Source organism: Megalopta genalis, chromosome 1 (genome assembly GCF_051020955.1).
Source record: "Megalopta genalis isolate 19385.01 chromosome 1, iyMegGena1_principal, whole genome shotgun sequence".
Taxonomy (NCBI): Eukaryota; Metazoa; Arthropoda; class Insecta; order Hymenoptera; family Halictidae; genus Megalopta; species Megalopta genalis.
In genome coordinates, this window is record NC_135013.1 from 39,403,233 (window position 1) to 39,422,595 (window position 19,363).

At 35.2% G+C, this 19,363-nt stretch overlaps 1 protein-coding gene across 9 annotated transcripts in view; it reads right to left on the bottom strand.

Moving 5' to 3' along the window:
* The window catches only part of LOC117218758 (Ras GTPase-activating protein raskol), a 258,017-nt gene that overhangs the window by 109,668 nt on the left and 128,986 nt on the right, over positions 1-19,363 (bottom strand). Inside the window, exon 4 of one of the 9 annotated variants that reach the window (XM_076527739.1) lies at positions 18,168-18,248. The exons of the other annotated variants lie outside the window; for them this stretch is intronic. Within the exon in view, the coding sequence (XP_076383854.1) occupies positions 18,168-18,248 (81 nt within the window). The remainder of the gene's footprint in view (positions 1-18,167; positions 18,249-19,363) is intronic. 9 annotated transcript variants of the gene reach the window in all.

The following is a 19,363-nucleotide window of genomic DNA, read 5'->3' on the forward strand; positions in this document are numbered from 1 at the left end:
AATGTAAAACATTCATTTTTATATCACTTCGATGTGTTACAGCAGAGTATGTATGTTTAACTTTGCACGAACATTTCTTGTCTAGCAACAATAAATGTTTTTAAGTTGATAGAACCAAAGAGAAAATTGGCGATCGCCGCAGAAACAGCTTAATTTATTCGCGCGTTTCGCAAGCAGATGCCCGATTTCCCGTCAAATGACCGTAGAAGCTCGGATCACGCTGTTGCACAGCTCGATCGGGAGAAAACAGCGTCGCCTAATTAAATGGAACCAATTAAACGTTTCTCGGCCGCCGTTGAATAATAACGATGCGTTACAATCGATCAAGGCGAATCGATTAACTTGCGAATCTAATCATCGGGCAAGGACATTAACTTTCTCGCACGATAACCGTCGTATATTCAGCCGGACGCGTCGACGCGGAAACGCGGGGCAAACTAGTTATTGCGGTTTCCAATTTGCCAGGGGAAAGCATCGTGTCGTGAGATCGCGGTTACCGAAATTATCGCGGAATCTGATTGATCCTTAATAGGTAAGCCAGCGAAGCTTACCGGTCATAGGGATCACGAAATGATTACGTTAGACGACTCGTCCAGCTGTGCATATACATACATGGATCGTTAATTATGTTACAATTACATTAAACGTTTCTGAATGCTCTAGATATTGCACAAATGAATACACCTTACACGATTTCATATGAATGATTCGTAAGTAATTGATATGTTACTGTGCTTCGAGAAGTCGTCTTAAAGATAGAACAGTTGCTAATAATAAAATAATAAATGGGAAAATAAAGTGCAAAGTGCCTCAGTTAAAAATTAATGATAATTTAAATTTCTATGAAAAATCTAACAAAACTTGATTTTCTATCAAAAATCGAATAAAACTTGATTTTCTATAAAAAATCCAATACACTTAATTTTCTATTAAAAATCTATGTTCTGTACTCGAATTATTTGATAAATGGTAACAAGTTATTATATATAAAAGTTATTATATGGTTGGTTAAACGTAATAGTTTATTTCATTAACCTCCTGCCTTATTGAAAAGAAACGGAATAATATTCATACTTAACAGATTATTATTAAAAATTGTCATGCAATAATTATCTGCAGAATATAGACAAAGAATTTTTATTTGGCATAGAGATGCTCAGTGTAATGGATTAGTCTTACTATTTTCGGAAAGAAAATTGTAAAAATTGCAGCTGAAAATGTTCCTCCGCATGAAGAATAATACGAATAGATTTGATTAAAATTTATAATAATCTGTACAAAACAACATTCACATTAAACTTAATTAGTTGACATTTATTGAACTTTTGTAAAAATGTCGCAATATTTCGTTAAAATAATATAAAAGCTATCATAAATCATTGATTTGCATAAATTAACTTTTTTCATTATCCGTACAAACCTCTCCTTGGAAGGGTCGGTAGCAAATATATGGTGCAGGGTAACAAGGTAGTTAAAACCCTACTATAAGTTGGTCGGTCCCTTTTAGGACCACGAGGTCGTTAAATCTACGAACACAGCTAAATATTTCAATGCGTGAAGTAACCTGGTTAATTACCTGGGTAACCTATTAAACCGAGGGCTTTCCTTGCAGATGTTCGTCCTCTGCTGTGTTTCGGAATGGCGGGCACTTTACTTAACAATGACAGCTTCTAATCATTGGAAACGTTGTATTTGTATACAGATCAGACGAATGTTTGATAAACTATTTGCGAAAGAAAATTTGATAAACTATATGCGTAACGTGCAGAAAGTACATTTTATGTTTGCAGCAATTGCAAGGAATGGAAATTAAATGGGAAGTAATAATTTTATAATAATTTGTAACCATTTTATAAATTAAAAATAACACATTGACGTGTTCAAATTCTTTCAATCTGTCTACTATTGGGTTGGCAACTAAGTAATTGCTGATTTGTTCAATGAAATAAAAAATTTTTTTTACTTGGAATGAAGTTTAATCTGTAATGTATTTTCCATTTTGTTCGATGACCTTTTGCCATCTCTCTGACAACTTGAAAATTCCACGCTCGTAGAAAGTCTGATCCTTTTCGGCCAAGAAACTGAGTCAAGTGAGGTTTTACAGCGTCATCATCATTAAAAGTTTTACCACGAAGGGAGTTGTCCAGGGATCGAAATAAGTGGTAATCCGATGGCGCGAAATCAGGGCTATATGGTGGGTGTAACATCAATTCCCAACCAATATCCATCAATTTGTGGAAAATGACACCTTTACGATTGACCAATTCTGGTTGCTTTTCCTCGACCGCTGCATTCAATTTGTACAGTTGCTAACATTCACGGATAATAAAAAATAACATAATAATAATAATAATAATAATAATAATAATAATAATAATAATAATAATAATAATAATTTTATAATATAACATTTACGGGTATCATAAAAATGGGAGTGAGAGACATCTATAACTGAAATCGGCAATTACTTAGTTGCCAACCCAATATTTTAAGCTACAACTATTCAACTTTATTATAAAGTATAAAATCCGTAGTTTAATAATTAGACCGCGGATTTTTATGCAAAATAAACATTGTTTACCCTAACTGCAAGATACTGGAGCTACGTAGATATTTACTTTATTCCTTATTCATTCGAATGAATTGAAAATAGTGCAACAGCATTATTCAATTCTTTAAATGTTTCTACCGTTCTGTATTTGATCAACTCGTTTTCGTTATAAGTGTATAAAATCCGGGATCATCAAACATTCCATTCTTTCGAAACATTAACTGGCTTTTACTAGAACATCCTAAACAGTTATAATATTAAATAGAATTCGAATCAACTATTTTGCGAATGTACGCGCCCGCAGACAAAATTGTAAGTTCGTAACAGAACAAATATTTAATCGATAACAGCATACGAACGATTTAAAAATCGCTTGAAGCAAACTCTCCAATCGCAAAACACGTGGAACGCTTCTTCATCATTCGAAGTTTCTCCGTGAACTTTTCTGGAACGCTCGCGGTTCGATATCCCCGTTGAATATTTGTCCGTTCGAATTAATAACGCGAGATAAGTGGAGCGCGTATACCTGGGTAAGGTGAATGGTCTTATCATCCGAACGCGATGATTCTCAAAGCCGGTCGTTATCTCGAAGATTCTTCGGGATCGAGCAAACTGAATCACCGGTGATCGTGGCCGCGATGATCGCACAGCTCGAGAATTCGAGACAGCCTGTCGATCGGAGCGTTACGTCCGCGAGAAAGGGGGACTTGTTTACTACGATAAAGCGTAACCTTAGAGAAGGAAAGTGTCGTAAGTTACATTCACCGATCGGCACGAAAGCGCGTTCTGCCGGCAAAGTGCAACGAACCCGCGATTAATTATTCACGACGATCTCGCCGACACGGCTCGGCCCGCCGCGTAACGCGATAATGTAATAACGCAATTAATCCCCGCGATTATGATTGATTGACACGTCATACTTTCTAGTTGCGTGTCCATCACCGTTCCGCGAGACACGGCCGCCGAGCTTTTGTTTCCGATTCATTGCCGGCGAACTGACAAAACGTGTCGGCCGACCCAACGATGTAAATTGTTTAATCGACGCGCCGTTCCGACCAATGGAACGTCTGCTCGTACCAAAATAGAGGATCGATTCAATTAACTCGCCAACGAGCAGCTGCTTTCTGATTGATCGACTTGTTGGTAAATATTATTTGCAACCGCGATCTCTTTATACCGTGTTAGATGATGCTACCAACACTGCGATTTTTGCGGGATTTTCGTATTTGTTGATAGATCTCGCTTCATTTTGTAAGTTTCGGCAGTCAACGTACCAATGAAAAAATTCTTTTTGGATTGTTAATATTATTATTTAATTCTTTGTTTTCTACCTTTCGGTTTTGAAAGTCTTCCGGTTACAGCGGATCCTTATTCTAAACTTCTCATACAATTGAACTTACGTAGTATTGCTTAAAGTAGCTTCGATATGTACTTTATCATAACATAAGTATAAACTAGAATTTAAAAGACGAAATATAAGGCATAGGTAATACATAGTACTTAAATATAGCATTAATCATTACTCTAGAACTCTGACTTGAAGAAGACCCTAAGCTTTGAATTTAATCCTCTGTACTTTGTATTTTGTTTAACCAATCTCATTCTTATATTATGGTTGTTCATATTTTGTTGTCTTGTATTTAAAAATCTCTAGTTACCATAAATGCATAAAGATGGTCTATTTATCATTATACGGAAAGAATTCAATTAATTGTTAGTTCAGGACTGATTAAAATGAGATAGTATAGCAGAAAAAATGTCTATTGTTTATGTTATTTTTATGGTTTTATATTGTATTCGTATTGTATGAATGTCTCGTGCTGGTTATATTACTTATGCTTACATTATGTTTATATTATAAATTATATAATTTAAGAAAAAATATTTTTCATAATACGCATATCCGCGAATATGGACAATGAATTTTCAACGACTCAGACAAAAAGTGTTTGTTTCTAACATTATCTAATTTTCATCCTATCTTGTATTTTCAAATGCGAAACACGCGAAAATGCGATGTTTAATTATGAGATTTATTCTAGCTATAACCTAATTTACTCGAACACTGCTTTAGCTTGCCAGTAACATATGCAAAACAATGTCATTTTCTCTAAAAAACAAAATCAGTCTAATCATCTCAGACTTGCTCTCCATGTAAAAATCGCATAATTTGCGATTGAGCACATGAAAATATGTTACCAAAATATAAAATTTGACCCAATCGTATTCTAAATTACACGAATACTACTCTGGTATGTCAGAAACAATAAGAATCTGAAAACGACCTCTTCTCTAAAGAAAAAAAAATCAGTCCGGTTATGTCAGACTCGATCTACGTATAAAAATCACATTATTTCATTGCTCGATGAGCCTAATGGTGTCGCGAATTAGGCGGACACGTAGAGTTTCGCAGAGTTGCATTGCTCGCGGCCGAGTTAGCGCTCAGTTCCGCTAACCTCGCGGCGAATTGTCGTCTCAATTGATCCTCGTCCTCGACGGTTGTCGGGCTTAATGATTCCTGACTGCAGGAGGCCACGTGCGCCGGCAGTTTTCCGACGGTACGTACACGATCCCGATCCGACGCCTGATGTCACTTCCGGCAGCCCCATTGAACCCGATAAAATCGAGGAAGTTTCGCGGCGCTCGAGCGTGGGCGTAATCGAAACTGACCTCGCGTGCGGTGCCAGACGGGTCGCTGGCGAATATCGGGACACCCGAAGACCGGTTTTCAAGTTGCTCGCAGAGGCAGGAAAGTGAAGTCAATTCGCCAAAGGAACGCGACTTCGCGGACGATAATGAGCCGCGGTCGAAGATAATATTGTCAATTATGGAATATTTCCGGAGATTTATAATAATTATCTTAATTGCTCTGTCGCTGAAGTTATTTCCTTGGTTTTGCATATCATGTTGGGTGGAACTGTGACGTTGGATTGTTCTGCTTGCCATTAAGAAGATCTGATAAGGTATTGGGTTGGCAACTAAGTAATTGCCGATTTCAGTTATAGATGTCTCTCACTCCCATTTTTATGATATCCGTAAATGTTATATTATAAAATTATTATTATTATTATTATTGTTATGTTATTTTTTATTATCCGTGAATGTTAGCAACTGGACAAATTGAATGCAGCGGTCAAGGAAAAGCGACCAGAATTGGTCAATCGTAAAGGTGTCATTTTCCATCAGGATTATGCTAGGCCGCACACGTCTTTGTCCACTCGGCAAAAATTGATGGATATTGGTTGGGAATTGATGTTACACCCACTATATAGCCCTGACCTCGCGCCATCGGATTACCACTTATTTCGATCCCTGGACAACACCCTTCGTGGTAAAACTTTTAATGATGATGACGCTGTAAAATCTCACTTAACTCAGTTTTTGGCCGAAAAGGATCAGACTTTCTACGAGCGTGGAATTTTCAAGTTGTCAGAGAGATGGCAAAAGGTCATCGAACAAAATGGAAAATACATTACAGATTAAACTTTATTCCAAGTAAAAAAAATTTTTTATTTCATTGAACAAATCGGCAATTACTTAGTTGCTAACTCAATATATCACGTGGAAGGGAATGGAAATTGAAGATGATTAACACTAAACCTACCAAGCAGTAATACTAACTGGCATGTACTGCTTCACAAAAGTGAGAAGACCGAATTTATTTGGAATTTGTAAAGTTTTTATTATAAAACTTGCTCCAATAATATAACTTATTCAAGCGTTTTCCACGAAAGACTCTCAGAACTTTGCAGAATTGCAAAATAAGAAAGCGATCACTTTGACCGCGGTAGGTTTAGTGTTAACGTTGTGCTGGAGAGATTGCAGAATGTAGAAAGTGAAGCATATTCTGACATCTTTTAACATTATATGCTGCAAAGTTTAGCAATAATATCGAGAGCACCTTGTGAAAATAATGTGTGGTAATGCAGAATTTTCATGATATAATGTTAAGTTTTTCGAAGACAGTTAAGTGCTTATAGTTTAACATCAATGGAAATTTAATCAAGGTTTTTAATGATCGATTCAAGGCGCAGGATTTAGTTGCTTAAATCAGAGTTCAGAATGCTTCGGAACGACGCTGCAACGATAGTCAGAAGGCGGAGCCTAATGTTGCGTTCCGAAGTATTCTCCGAGCATCGTTCTAAATGATCATTTCCACTTTTTAATGATATTTTTGTTCGAGATGTTTCAACACGATTTGATGACACATACTAAGTGTAAACCTTACTGAACCTACCTGAACCCTTTGGAATCATTAAGATATAAATACGTATAATGATAGCTTAAATTACATTCCATCAGAAAGGGTTCTCTGATGAATCAATGTTTTCAGCGAAGTATGTCTCACGGTTCGTTCATAGAAGTCTCCGATCATTCTATGGACTCTTAATGGAAGCTTCTCGTTTAGAACCGTTGTAGCAACGTTTGGCATTTTTGTTACAAAATTAATGTTCGTACATTCTTGATATCTGTTTCTCGTCGAACATATCGGTTTTTTTTATCTCTAATATTGTAACAATATTTTTGAATTATAGTTCTTCATTATGACATTCATGCAAGTTCACACCATTAGAAATTCCTTCGAAAATTGTCACACATTTTACGACTCTTATTTACTCAGAATCAATGAACATCTTTTCCATTAACAATGAATGTCAATATGGATCGATAGCACTTTAATTAGACAAACTTTGATATACATTGATCAAGAAATTCTTGGTCAAATTGAGGTCACTCTAGCTTGAATTGTATTTAATGTTTTGCCAACATATATATATATGCACATTCTATAAATGATATAAAATTGATGCAAAGAATATCTGAGTTTGAATGATAATATTGATAGTACTCAGGTTATGTGACTTTGACTTTAGCAATACAAATTTGATTTTTTTTACTATCTAATACACGTGATCATGTCCAGAAGCTAAATAATTCGAGGCTGTTCGGTTGATCAGGCACCGTCATTCAAGAGCACGCACTCTCAGAACGTTCATGCACGACTCGCTCGACTACAATAACGCGATGGGAGTCGTAAATTCGGGCTCGTTCGGACGTTTGTGTGTTTAGGATCACGACATGTCGACCCTCCCGTGGAAGACGGTTCGTCCTCGAACGCGAAAAACCGGAGGACCTCGTTCAAACACGCTGGAACGATTTTTCTTTTGCCGGGAAGCCGGGGAACGACGCGTCTGGCATCGCAACTCCAACCACGTTCTGTTCTCGCAAAGTGGGAGCTGCAGACGGGGCAACGAAGCATGATAATCACGCGTGGAATTTTGGGAAACTGTGTTACCTTGCGACGAGCATTCGAATGGCAGTGCGACGAAGCATGGACGAAGAGATAAAACGGAGAAAACGTCCGGGAAAGATAAATTTTTATTTATATTTTACGACCTGACACAGTAGGAATCTTGTTCTTCTAAAACATAGTGATCTTAAAGGACTACATTTTCTCCGAATCGTAGAGATGTTCATTGTAATAAGCACGCGAATAATTTCACACAAAATGAATTTCACACTTTTTTGTTCTTACAATTATGGAATGTAAAATCTAAGTCGAATCATCCTGATTATGTTGATCACCATCCTGCAGAATTTTAATTTGGTATGCACAAAATGCAGATTTGACTATGGATCAGTTTTTACATTTCATTACGAATCACTGTTTAAATTTGATATGAAAATTCTATCGTCAATTTTTCTAGATTAGTTTTTAGGACCCGTTGAATAGTAAATTTTCAGAAATTTTCAAGTGTATTCACTGTTTACTACAATTTGGAAATTAATATATGGGTGAAAAGGTTAACGAACTTCTGCGTTGCTTACGCAAACAACTGTTTTGTTCTGGTAGACAGAGTGGGTTGAACGATAGCGTTCTTTATCGCGACACATTTTTGCCAGTCTGTTGGTGATCTACTTAAATGATGAACATTACACAGTAGCATTTCATCAAGTTCAACGAGCGCGACGCGAACTATGAAAAAAATCTAATTTTCAACAATTAAACAAATTATATGCGAGTATTGAAAAACAAAGAAATAAATCACTGAATCATTGAACACTGAACAATATCGTTTAGCTGAATTTTCTAAGACATATTTACGTTTCATTTCATTCTACATTTGTCATAAAATATTTCTAGAAATTTTACACACCTTTTGTGTTGAAGAATAAATATCCTTTTAGAAGTATTCGATACTGTTGCAGCAATAAATTAGAAAGCTTTTTTCGTTTTGCCACGCCTTATTTTCCGGACATATGCAAAGACCTTTTGTCTGCTTTTTCGATTTTCCATTCTGATCGATCATATGAAACGTGAAATAGTAATGCGTGCATACGCCTAAAATATGACAAGGGTGACTTGTGCATTTTGTTATTCTTGTATATATAATATGGTATTCTAAATCTCCACCCTATTTTATGTTCTCTATAGAATTCCAATTCTAGGGTGCAGTTCAATACAGCAGTTTCACTCATACGAAGTTCATAATACAATTTTCCAATGCGTGAGCATAAAATACTGTAGCATTTAGATTTCTAAAATAATGTATACATTATTTTAACATACACCTGTGATAGTAAATAAGTGCAATACTATTTACTACACTTCAAATACCAATTATTGTAAACGTAAATAATTAAAATAATACGTAGTAGTACAAATAAGAAAAGGAAGATTACAATTTCTAGTTTTCTAAGAAAATGATAATTATAGTTTATTTATTTATTTATATATTTAACATAAACGGACATAAACAGAAACTCCTTTAATTTTCTACAAAAATTCGACACGATAATAATAGCAAACAAAAGATAATAAATACTGTAATAAAAAGTAATCAAAAAATTAAGAGATCTAAAGTTAATTGTTTGCAAACAAAAATTCAAAATGGTTCTAAAGTATCTACAAAATATTATTCAGCATATCATTTCAACTTCTTACTCTTTGTTGAGCTGCAGCTCGGCCGTCGAGTAAAACTAATTACGGCTCGTTCACTTGTTCGTCGACATTATTAAGATACATTTGTTTCAGTGTTAACCTACTGCGCCCGTTTTACAAGGTATGCAAGAAACGACAGAGGAAAAAGGAAAAAGAAACTTGTTGCAAATGACGTCAAGTACCGTGATCGATAAGGATCAACAGTGAAACACGGTGAAACGCAATTCTGCCGGTGAAAGCCGACCGGAAAAAAAGCAGAAACGTTGGAAAACGCGAAATAAAAGATCCCACTTGATACTGTTTTAAATACGGTGTGCCTGCTAAACGTTATTACTGTCCGTTCTCACGCATTAAGAGCCTCCGGGGCAAAAAAGAAAGAAATCCGCTCACTACATAATTGCGGTGGTGCTGGCTGTTAGAATGCTCTCGCGCCGTCTTGGAAGAAACCACGCTTCTCCCGAGGAAATACGATCGCTTCTCACGAAAATTTCCAATAACATGTTTCATCCGAGCAAGAATAAACGCGGCTGATCGCCGCGCGAACATGAATTCGTGCTGTGATAAACGGATTATCGATCTTTGCAAAAAGTCCTGTTTGCTTCGAGTAATTTTCAATGGCTGGAAGCAGTGCTTGAATGAAATTGTTGAAATTTTCAATTGGTTCGGGATGTAACAGTTATTTTTTGACCTTTAATTGTTCCGCTTTAAGAAATCTCAGTTTTAGATCTCCTGAAACTTTTATTCCATATTTATGCATAAACGGAGAATGTTTGCTTTTTCGGAAATGGGAAAAAGTTCTTACATAATGGTTCTTCGTTTTGCCCTTTTTTCCGTTCAATGTAATTTAACTAAGTAGCGCAAATTTTTATATTTTCCTTGAAAATATCTGTTAACAAATAAGTGTATCTTCAGAATCGTTATCGATCAAATATAAAATAATCGTTAAATTTGAATTTTTATATCAGAATTAAAGTGTTGACATGAAAGTTAACTTGTATCGGAAAGAAGAAATAATTCAAAAGTTTACTAAATAACTTGTATTTATAACAGTTAACGGTTAAAGTCCTGACTGAAACTAGCCGGAAATCAAAGTTGGTTAATGTCTTACTGAATGCTTCCTAATTGATATTTAAATAAATAGATAAAAGTAGGATAACTACGGTACCCGTTAATTGTTTTCTTTTACCTGAAATCGTAATTTTTTTTTAGTTGTTACACTATCAAATAGCATTCGTTGTCGTATAAAAATCGACAAGGTCATTTAACAGTAAAGACTTTTTTTTAGAAAGTATCTAAAGGAAGACAGTAGCCTGAAGATGAGCAAACAGTTCTCGGAACAGGATCAATAACAGACACGATGTAATAAAAATGTTGCCAGCGCAATTAGCAGATTCTGATTTGAATGATAAAGGAGAGACCTGGTCTACGTCAATAAGTTTACGGGTCAAGTAACTTAAATTTGAATTAATCTGCATGTAAAATACATTATGGAATCGACCCGTTGGTATTATCATGGTTACATGACTTTTTTTCCGTGCACCGAAACGTATAAATACGGATAGAGGAATGTAGTTTCCAGAATAAGAAATATTGGATAATTTAATTGAACTCAATCTTATCCGAGAAATGCCGTCAAATGACTGCAGAAAGATTCCGATTTCAGAATGATTCTCTGTCATTAATATAACTGGACATCGAGTCGGTCTGCTCTTAATGTTACATCGATGAACTTTAAGTTCGCTTTACGTGGTTCGATAATTCTCAGAGTTAATTTATACGGAATTATGACTGAATAGTTTTAATAGTTTGTAATAATTTGTGCACACAAGCGTCTGTAGTTTACAAATTACACGAAATGTTCAATTTAGAATTTATTGGAGTTATTTATTCGTCTCGAAACAAACGAGAATCATTCTCGTACTCAAAGCATAAATTTAACTTTATAAATAATAAATTCTTATAAATATAAGTAAGTAAATCTTTTAACTTCTGAATTATTTATTCTTCTATTTTCAATTAACTTTTACTTTAACACTTCAATTTTGTTATGGAAGCTCAATTTTAACAGTTATTTTATATTTCATTGATGAACATAGATGCTTTAAAGTAAAATATAAAAGTTTATGCTATTTTCCAAATTACTTAATATGATTTAAGGAAATCGGACAAATATAGATGGGTAAAAAAGTCCTGAGTTTTCTGTACTTCTTTTTATTACACGGTTACATTGAAAACAAAGAATCATTACGTAGGTAATTTCTCTCAAGTATCCATTTTGTCAAGAACTAAAATCTTGAGAAAATTTTTTCAGAAAAATAAATTACTTATTCAAAGTAGTGAGATATAAACAACTTCAATAGGTTCATGAAATCGTACAAAATAAAATGTGTCTAACATCGTGTCTGAACACAAATTCAATTGGATTATTATTAGTTAAATAAAAATAAATTCATGCAGTCACAATATTCTCGTAAGTTATTTATGCGAATTATATTATATTCACCTGGGTTTCGAGAGTTTCGAATCACAAAATCGGCGCAAAGTTTCGAGAACTCGACATTTTCAGTCTATTCTGATCGATGTTGATAAAACTATACAAAATCAATTCAATTAGGGTGCCGCTGTTCATTCAAATATAAACTGCCACAGTTAGTTTGCAAAAATAGCTACTACAGATTCGTTAACTAAACCGGTTGGTCTCTTTTTCGTTGCAGACGTCTCTGAACCTGTAATTACAAACCCCTAATTACAATCATCAATCGTCCAAGGATTTGTATGCGTAACACTCACGAATGTGCAAACACGCAAAACAGCGTAACATTTTTCTTTCCGTTGAAACGAGAGTTTTCCAGCCGATAATTGAAAAGCTTCTCTCGCTGGTACTTTTATAGCGCAACTCACCAGTCACTCCGTCCATCTAAGCCAATCGTTAATGATCGAACTCTCGCTTGAAAACCAATCGTGAGAAAGCGAAGTCGCGAACCGATCTGTCGGTCCTTCTCCTTCGCATAGAATCGAAGCATAGCGGAAAATCCGATGGGAATAAATTTCCGGCGTATTCTCACGTTCAACCGTTCGCGGAAGGACGCGATTTCCTGCCCGAGGATTTGATTCATTCTATCCGCAAGGACCACGAGGGTATACCGGCGTAATATCGGGCTGTGCGCGACGCCATTCGCCGGGCCTTGATGGAAATGATAAACAAATTCCATCAAGGGACTGCCGTTACCTGGAGAAATTCACGATTTTTAAACCGTCCTCGACTTCGGCGACATTTCTATGATTATTTCAGTGCAAATGAACACCGGATTGTGCCAGTTTTAGTATTACATAACTGGTACATCAATTTTGCTATAATACATTATGCATTAATTTATAATGATACATTAATTATAGATTAATTTTTGTAGCATGTCGGATAAGAAACTAGGAATTTATTCAATAAATTAAGAAGTTCATAACTTTACGATAAATATCCAAATGAAAGCAAAGTCTAATTACATTTTTACTTTCATTTTATTTCGAACACTGTACGAAATTAAATGAATTTTCAAAGCAAAAATAAAATGTAATTGAATTTTACTGAATTTGTTTGGATATTTATCGCGGAGTTCGTATAATTATTTAAGGCACTGACAATCTAAGATCCGACGAGTAAAAAGTGCATTTTCTAATCATCTGATTTATCAAGAGGAATAAAATTCATCTAAATTTTTTGTCTGCACGAACTTGATACGATCATTTTAAACATATACAAACTTACTGGTGACTTTCGGAAAATGCAATTAGCGAGAAGCATGAAAGAACCTAATGACTAAATAACGAAGAAGATCAACTAGTGTTATATACGAAGAAGATCAAAATTAAAGTAAACACAGTGATATAATTGTAATGACTTCTACTCGTATGAAAATTATGATCAATACTATCGCAAACAGAATCTGGTTTTCTCGAGTAAATAAAACTGCATCTGATTAATAGTGAAAATGTATGGGAAACACAATGCCCCACAGTGCCTCCAGCAAAGCCAATAAATACTAAAGTCCCGATGAAATAATTTATTACAAATAACGTCTGATCGAATGCTGTTCTGCAAACTGAATAGAACTAAAACTAAGAACTAATAATTCGAAAAATTAGTCAGCAACGTATTTCTGCCAACGATGATCAAACAAAGCATAAACAACAGAAATGTAATTTCATGGACCGATGGTGAACAGCGGTATTAATTATAATTCTGTGCAGGGTGTAAATAATATCGGCGATAAATATGCAAGTCGGTTTCAGTTCGTCGGAACAAGATCGTGGAAATCCGACTCGCGGTTCCCGTGATACTTCTCGAGATCGCGTCGCAACATCGATTGTTGAGCACGATCAGCCGCAATTAAGTAACAGCCACGGCCGGTTTCGAAATCATTTCATAACGAGACCTACATTCAGCCGCCGCGCCGCGTCGCGCGGCCTGAAATTTGTTTCATTCCCGGCGCACGTTTTCATCCGCTTCGCGCCGAGCGCTCGCAATTAGAACACAATTACCGGCTAAAGGAACGGCAGATCTCCTCGTATTGTTTCTCGATTTTATTGCCAGCGATTAAACGCGACCGCCATTGTCTTATCCTTTCACCGGCGACAATGCCGTGGGTATCACACTTTTCAATCCTCGTCGTTGTCGATACTTGCAATTAAAGCCAGCATTTTTCGCGGATCGTTTCGCAAAGGCGTGGAAAACTTTGCTTCTACTGCATACCTCGAAGGAAAAATAGAATGCAAACATGTCAGAAATACAGCGGTCTGAATAATTATACACTCAATGTACTTTTGACGTTTTTACTGATGTTTAAACAAAACAAAAAAAGTATTATATTTTTATATTAGAAATAGCCGAAATAATATAAAATAGAACTATACAAATATGATATTTTGTTAAGTTTTTGTTTAGTAGTAACTATGTTTTTATCGCTACTATTCGTTTAGTAGTAACAAGTTTTTATCAGTAACGATGTAATATTATAATTATAAGTAATATATTATATATATTATATATTACATATTATATTATATTACTTATTATATATTATATATATTATAATTATAAGTAGTATATTATACTTATAATTATAAGTAATGAGTCTGTAATTATGCACATCGTTGTATTTCTTTGCATTTCGAGAATAAGTAAGAGTTTAATTGATGATAATCAGATAAAAAGATTGCAAATGGATTCCAAAATGACTCATAAAGTCAATGCATATTGTAATTATTACCAACCTTTAAATATTCTATAAAATTCAGTTCGAATGCGCAAGATATGGATCACGATTTCAAAATTATTATTAATACAATACGTCGTCGTATTAAATTCATGGATTAAACCTCTCGTTCAGCGTGTGTTGATTATGCACGCGATAAAAATACTTGCGATCGGGACAACGAGTCGCGTAATCCTAAAATCACAGAAGCTTACGGGTGGAGTACAGGCTTCTGAATTAAAAATGCTGGTATCCTACGCGTGAAACAGGATTTTCTGGATTAAGCATGAAACAGTGGACACGTTTCGTTCATCACTGAATAATAAAGAGGACAAGAATAAGTGGATTGTCCTTTACACATATCGTAGCATGCAAAGACTTCATAATATAATCCAATTTAATGAAACGTAAATTGAACCTTTTAGTCACAGACTCAACATTTACTTCTTTTAAATAATATCAATGAAATTATAATAAAGCCTAACGAATAAAATTATATACAACACTATCGAATAAATATGCAATCGACTAAAAATTTATCTAGATAAAAATTGTGATGCCGATAACATTTTATTCGAATAAGAATTCATTCAAATAAGAATCGATTTCAATAGAAATGACAATGAATAGCTCTTTATTCGAATAAAAGGATAGAATAATTTATGACGAATAATGAATAATAGTAATTCGAATAAAATATTCGACTAAAAAGTATTCATTCGGATAATTATCTTAGATAAATATTTCTTCGAAGCAATTCGAACGATGCCCGACTTTGTGTTAAGTATTCGATCTGTTAATTTTTGTGACATCTGCATAGAAACCGCAGTCCTGAGATCAATACTTTACACTAAGATCCGTCATAAAAAAAGAGAAACGACCCGATCGAAGAAACATCAATCTTCCCCGTTCTCTCGAATTCTGGATATTGAAAGAGGACAAAATTGATTAAAACGCGCGGCGCCCCAGAAACGCATGCCCGATTTTCCCTAAAAGCGACATAAGGTCGGCAGACGATATCGCAGTATAATGCTTTCTGGGCCATATTGCGCCAGTGCGTCGCAGATAAGTAACGCTCGATCATGTGTAGAGTCCGTTTATCTGTGGTTCTTTCGATGATCGCCCCTCGCCTCGCCTAACCATCGCCGACCAATGACGACGCGATCCCGATTTTTCACGTTCCGATGAAAAACAGAACCTCGAAACCCGCAAAACGAGCACTTAATGGATCCGAGTCCCCCCTTGCTCGACTGTGAAAAATCACGATGACATTACAGTTTGGAGCTCTTCATCGGCGATCCTACGAAAATCCCTTTCCTGCCCTGATTTTCTCTGTCCCCCCGACAGATCTGTTTTTCTCCCTTTTCTCGCGTCGCTCCCGCTGTCCTTTTTTTTTGCCTTCGCCTCTGCACGAACTTTTGTAAAAAGTTCGCGGACAATGTTCGGGGAATTACGGGGAACGGGGACGGTTCTACGTCGTTTCCGCGTCGTTCTAATGATCCGTGGTAGCGGACTCGGTTGTTCGAAAGTGGAGTGGACATAAGTAGCTCTCGCATGAATATTTCAGCGTGCACCGTGGCGCTTTTGTACGACGGCTTAATTTCTTTCGCATGGAAACACGTCGCGTCGTGGCCCTTTGAGGGGAAAATTGAGCGTGGTTAATCGAATCTACGGCGACGTGTACTGTGAATTGGGTCTAACGAATATGAATATTCCTTGGTTCGCGCGAAGTCGCTATTCTTTGCTTGCGAATAATACGTTCTTGCGATAAACGCTTGCGATGAATAGCCTGTTTAGTTTCCTAGTAAGAAATTATTATCGACTTCGCAGTTTTTCAACGCTTAGAGAAAGACGATGTCTTTCTAACAGTATAATAATACCATTTTTGATCGCAAACAATAAATTGTTGTAGCAAATGTACATTCACAATCGATATGGTACTTAGTAATAGTAATTGTAAAATAAAATAGTGATTGTAAATCTGGTTTAACCCTTTACACTCAAGCGATGAATCTGAGGCATCACTAAAATTGTTATATCACGTTCCAAGATTATTTTTATATTATCAACGTTTAGGTTTAAAAAATTGTTAAAAGTGTGACTGTTGCATGAGTCACAAGATACAATTTCGTGTGCATAAAATGCACTTTGTTGTATAAAATGGAAATGCTATAGGTCGGAAAAATTGAGTGCAAAGGATTAAAGCATTAGTAAATAAATAATGAAAAATTATTGTCGAGTTTGCAGTTTGGATATTTAGAGAATAATGATTCCAAGAGTAGTTAATAATATAATTTTTTGTTTATAAGCAATAATTTGTTATAGTAAATTTACATACATGACGAATAATCCTATTTAATTTGTTCATGGGGAATTATCATGTTCAGTTTGCACATTTGGAGAAAAACTATATGTTTTCAATAATAGCATTTTCGCTTGCTGTGCATTCGTCATCAATTATTTCTTTGTTTGTGGGGGAAATTGTTAATAAATTCACACCTTGAACATTACGAGGAACATTTCTTTAAGTCATTGTTAAAATACAGCATGGATCTCGACATATGTAGAATTTAAATATATGTATAACTTTATTTTCAAACAGATAGTAGACTTTAGATTAATAAAAATATATAATACTGATTTAAATACTACATTAAATCTTTACAGATTTTGTACAACAAACACTGTTGCTTACAGCTCGTTTTCGGATGAGCTAATGTAATTATAAGAAGCCTATACTTTGTTATTCTGCTAGCTTGTAGAAGGCTTTACACTCATTTTGCTCGTAGGACTTGTCCTCAATTGAGTGTTCCTTATGAGCTTTTTACTGAAAATCATTATGAGCCATATATGGGGGTCTGAGAGCGTGCTAAGAATAAAGTAACTGTTCTAAGCCTAGTCGTAAAAGAAAGCGTAAAGCAAGTCATTAAACTTCCCTTATGTTTAGTGACCTAATCTTTTCAGTGACTCGACACGCGAGTTTCTTCGAAAAATTTTCTGAGATTTTACTGTCACGGACGTAATCAATTTTATTGGACGCGCACAGAAACCAGTTTTTCTGTGAACTCGAGAAAATAATACTTCAAGAATTAACTGGTTACATAAAAACTGGGTTTTGTTCTTTTTGTAACTCATAATCTTTTACGTAACGGTTGAATTTCGTTGGTACCTTCGACCCATAATTGATTGCACAAGTATCGAACGGAAAATAATTTGGAAGTCAATTTCACGAATTATGATTCATTAAAGTTTCGTTTCAACAATGTAACCCGTTTAAACCTGATGCAACGAATGGAATTTTTGAAAATATTTTCTTCAGCCCGTTAAAAAGTTATCTTATGCACTATAAACAACAATTTACCTACAAACTTGTTAAAATTGATCCGACACGTTTAAACGTATAAGTTCTCGAAAATTTACTTACACATGAGTCTTTCGCTTTGCCCATTTCGATCCACAGAATATTGTCGAAAGTTGAAAACAGTTAATTGTAGAAATGTCTTACCTGAAACATAAAACACACCGATTAGACATTAAAATCCGATTAGACATTTAGAAGTAAGAAATTTTAGAAGCACCGCTCATAATAATAATTCTTATTTAGACTAAAAATTATTAACACGTTAAGCGCCGAAAAACAACCCCTAAAATCCCCATAACGTCGAAACAATTTAATGAATAAGACCGAAACTAGAAAGTTAAAATTGATCATAGTGGATGGCATTAGAACGCTTTCGTATCCGAGACATCCTAATTAAATTGTGATTGTTCGAATATATTATTGGGTTGGCAACTAAGTAATTGCCGATTTGTTCAATGAAATAAAAAATTTTTTTTTACTTGGAATGAAGTTTAATCTGTAATGTATTTTCCATTTTGTTCGATGACCTTTTGCCATCTCTCTGACAACTTGAAAATTCCACGCTCGTAGAAAGTCTGATCCTTTTCGGCCAAAAACTGAGTTAAGTGAGATTTTACAGCGTCATCACCATTAAAAGTTCTACCACGAAGATAGTTGTCCAGGGATCGAAATAAGTGGTAATCCGATGGCGCGAGATCAGGGATATATGGTGGGTGTAACATCAATTCCCAACCAATATCCATCAATTTTTGCCGAGTGGACAAAAACGTGTGCGGCCTAGCATTGTCCTGGTGGAAAATGACATCTTTACGATTGACCAATTCTGGTCGCTTTTCCTCGACCGCTGCATTCAATTTGTCCAGTTGCTAACATTCACGGATAATAAAAAATAACATAATAATAATAATTTTATAATATAACATTTACGGATATCATAAAAATGGGAGTGAGAGACATCTATAACTGAAATCGGCAATTACTTAGTTGCCAACCCAATACAATGAAAATGGATTCTAAAAATTGGTCAAAAATTAGTGTCACCCGTATGTGGTCGACGCGGCGCTCAACGTGTTAATACTTATTCTCTAATTTAGATTGCACAAATATATTTATAAATTAAAATATATTTTTAAATATATTTATCATTCGAAACGAACAGACTTGTTTCTTGTTAACAGGAATACGTACATGGTTATTACTTCGATGCACAAAATATACTCTGAACGGAGATATACTGCTCCAAAGTCTGATGCCCCAAA